Source organism: Cladophialophora immunda (genome assembly GCF_000835495.1).
Source record: "Cladophialophora immunda strain CBS 83496 unplaced genomic scaffold supercont1.2, whole genome shotgun sequence".
Lineage (NCBI taxonomy): Eukaryota > Fungi > Ascomycota > Eurotiomycetes > Chaetothyriales > Herpotrichiellaceae > Cladophialophora > Cladophialophora immunda.
This window is the reverse complement of record NW_015622542.1, coordinates 5,481,513-5,485,460: the sequence shown is the minus strand read 5'-3', so window position 1 is coordinate 5,485,460 and position 3,948 is coordinate 5,481,513. Positions and strand designations below refer to the sequence as shown.

The window sequence follows — 3,948 nt, the reverse complement described above, 5'->3', positions numbered from 1 at the left end:
TTGCAGGGAAAATTTCCCCGGATTTGACGATTGCCGCCGCCGCTTTTGGAGGTGGGTTTCCCTGACTTCCCACTCATACGGCCTTCAGTAGGACCAGAAATAGTCCCATTCAGAACCAACAAGAGAATCGTCCACTCTTTGGAAGGATGGGTGCCTTTGACCGTATTGCCCCAACCTTAGCGCCTCAAGGACGCGCAGGGACGATCTTGATGGATCTTCTCACTCTCCCAGAGAGAGAGCCTTTTCTATCCCTCACGAAATCATGTTGAACAGCGTCCCATCTCCCATCTCCTTTCATGCATTCAACCGACTCTATCCAAGTTTCACGTTTGAACCGGTCACCGCGAGCCTTGTCTCTCTCTTTCCGGTGCGGAATCCCTCCACCAACCTTACGTATATGTAACCGCTCCGCACTATCCACCATTGCAAGGGGGAACGAGTTGGACAGAAGAAGGGTTTTTGTGGAGGCTGAGCGGCCGTCATTGTCACGGAACGCGGTGATAGACCGCAGGATACGGCACGTGTAGGACTGGTTGCGCCTGTACGTTACCGTATAGGCCTTAGCAATATCTCTTGGCGGACTCGGGCATAGTGATATCTCACACGTCTTCGCGCCGTGCACTGCGTCCTTTCTCTTTCTTTCCTCAGCTTAGTCTCTTCGTATCTAGGACAATACATACATTCAGAGCTCTCTCTGTTTCCCTGTACTGTACCATCACAGGAACCGTCCATTCATCTATCGTCACGTTCTGCCTATCTCCTAGAGGTATTCCTACTAAATACGACCTGACTGTAGCAGCTTCATTATCACCGTCTTATGGCCGTGCCTTGCCGCCCGTGGCCGCGATGTCCGCCTAAGCCCTGTGCCTTTAGACTCCTGCCTGTTCCTTGCCGCCCGCGACAGCTGTGTCTGGCCAACGTCGGCGCCCGCCTCGAGTAGTAACTTCACCACCGTCTCGTGCCCGTTCTCTGCAGCCCACGACAGCGGTGTCCGGCTATACTTAGTGTCTTTAGACTCCAGGTCGGCGCCCTTCTCGAGTAGCAGCTTTACCACTGCCTCTTGCCCGTTCTCTGCCGCCCGCGATAGCGGTGTCTTACCAAGCCTAATGTCTTTAGACTCCAGATCGACGCCCGCCTCAAGTAGTAGCTTCACTACTACCCCGTGCCCGTTCCCTGCCGCGTGTAATAGCGGTGTCTGGCCAAGCCATATGTCTTTAGACTCCGGGTCGGCGCCCTTCTCGAGTAGCAGCTTTACCACTACCTCGTGCCCGTTCTCTGCCGCCCGCGATAGCGGTGTCTGGCCGAGCTTAGTGTCTTTAGACTCTAGGTCGGCACCCTTCTCGAGCAGCAGCTTCACCACCACCTCGTGCCCGTTCCCTGCAGCCTGCGATAGCGATGTCCGGCCAAGCCTAGTATCTTTAGACTCCAGATCGGCACCCTTCTCGAGTAGCAGCTCCACCACTACCTCGTGCCCGTTCCCTGCAGCCCATAATAGCGGTATCTGGCCAAGCCTAGTATCTTTAGACTCCGGGTCAGCACCATTCTCAAGTAGCAGCTTCACCACTGCCTCGTGCCCGTCCTCTGCCGCCCACGATAGCGGTGTCCGGCCAAACTCAGTGTCTTTAGACTCTGGATCGGCGCCCACCTCGAGCAGTAGCTTCACCACTACCTCGTGTCCGTTCCCTACAGCCCACGACAGCGGTGTCCGGCCATACTTAATATCTTTAGACTCTAGGTCGGCACCCTTCTCGAGTAGTAGCTTTGCCACCGCCTCGTGCCCGTTCCCTGCAGCCCACGACAGCGGTGTCCGGCTATACTTAGTGTCTTTAGACTCTAGGTCGGCACCCTTCTCGAGTAGTTGTTTAACCATCGCCTCGTGCCCATTCTCAGCGGCCCATGATAATGTCGTCCGATCACTAAGTCTCTCCATAGAATTCAGATCAGCGCCCTTCTCACGCAGCAGCTTCACCACCGCCTCGTGCCTATTCTCCACCGCCCATGACAGCGGCGTTCGACCAATTTGGTCCTTGGACTCCAGATCAGCGCCCTTCTCAAGTAGTAGCTTCACCACCATCTCGTGCCCATTCTCTGCAGCTCTCGATAGCGGCGTCTGACCATATCTATCCTTTGACTCTAACTCAATACTCTTCCTCAGTAGCAGCTTCACGACTGTTTCGTTCCCGTGCGCAGCCGCCTCCGGTAGTGGCGACAGATTCTTACGTGTCGGATGCTCCTGCCTAAGGCATATACTTCTCTCGCGATGTCCTAGTTGACTGTAATCATCCGGATCGAATAGTTGGAGTTCACTATTCTCTGTCCTCATAAAATATTCCCCTGTCTCCGACATCGCTCTCATGGAGATTCCGATTTGTTTCCCCTTCTTTGTACATGGAAGGATGGCAAGTATATTTCCTTGATCATCCGTTGTATCCGTAATCCGGAGTATTAAATGAATTCCTTTGTTGTTCACGGCTATGGCACCGCTTAAAGGGTTGGCTGGGATGATTTCGCTGGACTTGGAGAACGCCGCTGGGGAAGTTGCAAGAAGACCGCCAGAATCCCAGGATGATTCCCACGCAAAGAGGCTATGGTCATCCGAAACCTTCATAATTTCTTCTTGAAGCCTTATAAATGCTCTCTTTCCCTCCCCGTAGAGTAGAGGCATATTAATGCCAAATATGCCCATTAAGCAATACGCAAGGTCCTCAACTCTCGTTGTCTCCCTCTTCGAAGCCCATGACATTTTTTGGGCGACACTAGCACATTCGAGGTCCCCCCTAAGGAGAATATTGGCAGGTATACCGGTGATCGCCAATATCGACTCTTGTAGGCTTGACTTGGTTCCAATTTCTTTCCATTCCTGGTTAAGGAATATCACCACTGGAGGAGCGATAAGCTCCTGAAGGGTCCATCCTCTAGTAAACCATTTACTTCTTGAGAATTCAGATTCTTTGCCAGAGCGGTGATTGAGGGTGTTCGATGATGATACATCGGCAAGATAGGCGTAGCACACGACTGATTCCTGGTACCAACGGTACATAGAGTTGATTGCTTCAGAGAGCTCAGCGCTACTTGTTTTGTCAATGCAGCAAGTGTCGATCCAAACATAATCGAACCCATCGGCCGCAGCCATAGTGCAAGTCCTCCTCACCTTTTCATAACCCCTTTTCTTATAGCCCAGCCGTTTCATTACGTTAGCGCCTTTGATATCCTGAAATGTAATTTCATTTTGTCCCCATGTATGTGAAAGGATCGCGTATAGCGGGATCTTGCTACCTCCGAATTCCTCGAGCTTATGCGTAGTAGTGTTAAGAAGACGCATGGTTTAGATATGAGAGTTTTCGGCCCCTTTGACGTGCTTGAAGTATATGTAGCAATTCTCTAGGTTCGCATCGAAGGCTTGGGTCGCTTGGTAATAGATATCAAGGTGTGAAATTTGGGCCTGTTCATGAAGAGTGTTAGCCGGAGGTTTGAAGGTGTCACGGCCCGCCAAGCCCTCCTGGATCCGCTAAGCCAATCCAGGGGGTTGTCACGGAACGCGGCAACAGGCAGTGCACGTGCGAGGCGGGTTGCAGCTGTACACGCACACACCTCGATGCGGACTAACCGTGTTCGGCTAGCCCTTGGTGTGTGAAGTTGCAACTAATCAGAGGCTCTCAAACCGGCTGGACAATGTCCTGCTGGTTTCGTGAAGTGCGCGACTAATCACAGGCACGGTGGTGCAGTGCAGCCGTCAAGGCAACTGCGCAACAAACCGCAAGACCCTCGCTCCGTGCACTGCACACTCTCTCTTTCCTTTCCCCAGCTTAGTCCCTTCGTATCTAGGACAATACATTTTAGAGCTGTCTCTGTTTCCCTGTGCTGTGCCATCACACTTAAGAGGCCTATTGTTCTAGTGCAGATCTTATTTATATAGTTACGCATATCAGAGATTTAACTGTCTTTTAT

At 52.1% G+C, this 3,948-nt stretch overlaps 1 protein-coding gene across 1 annotated transcript; it reads right to left on the bottom strand.

Moving 5' to 3' along the window:
* Positions 1-775: 775 nt before the first annotated feature.
* PV07_04122 (uncharacterized protein) lies at positions 776-3,322 on the bottom strand (the record flags this gene model as incomplete). The annotated part of the gene is made up of 1 exon (XM_016390906.1): positions 776-3,322. One exon carries the CDS (start codon positions 3,320-3,322, stop codon positions 776-778), a length of 2,547 nt encoding a protein of 848 aa, XP_016252808.1.
* Positions 3,323-3,948: the final 626 nt, after the last annotated feature.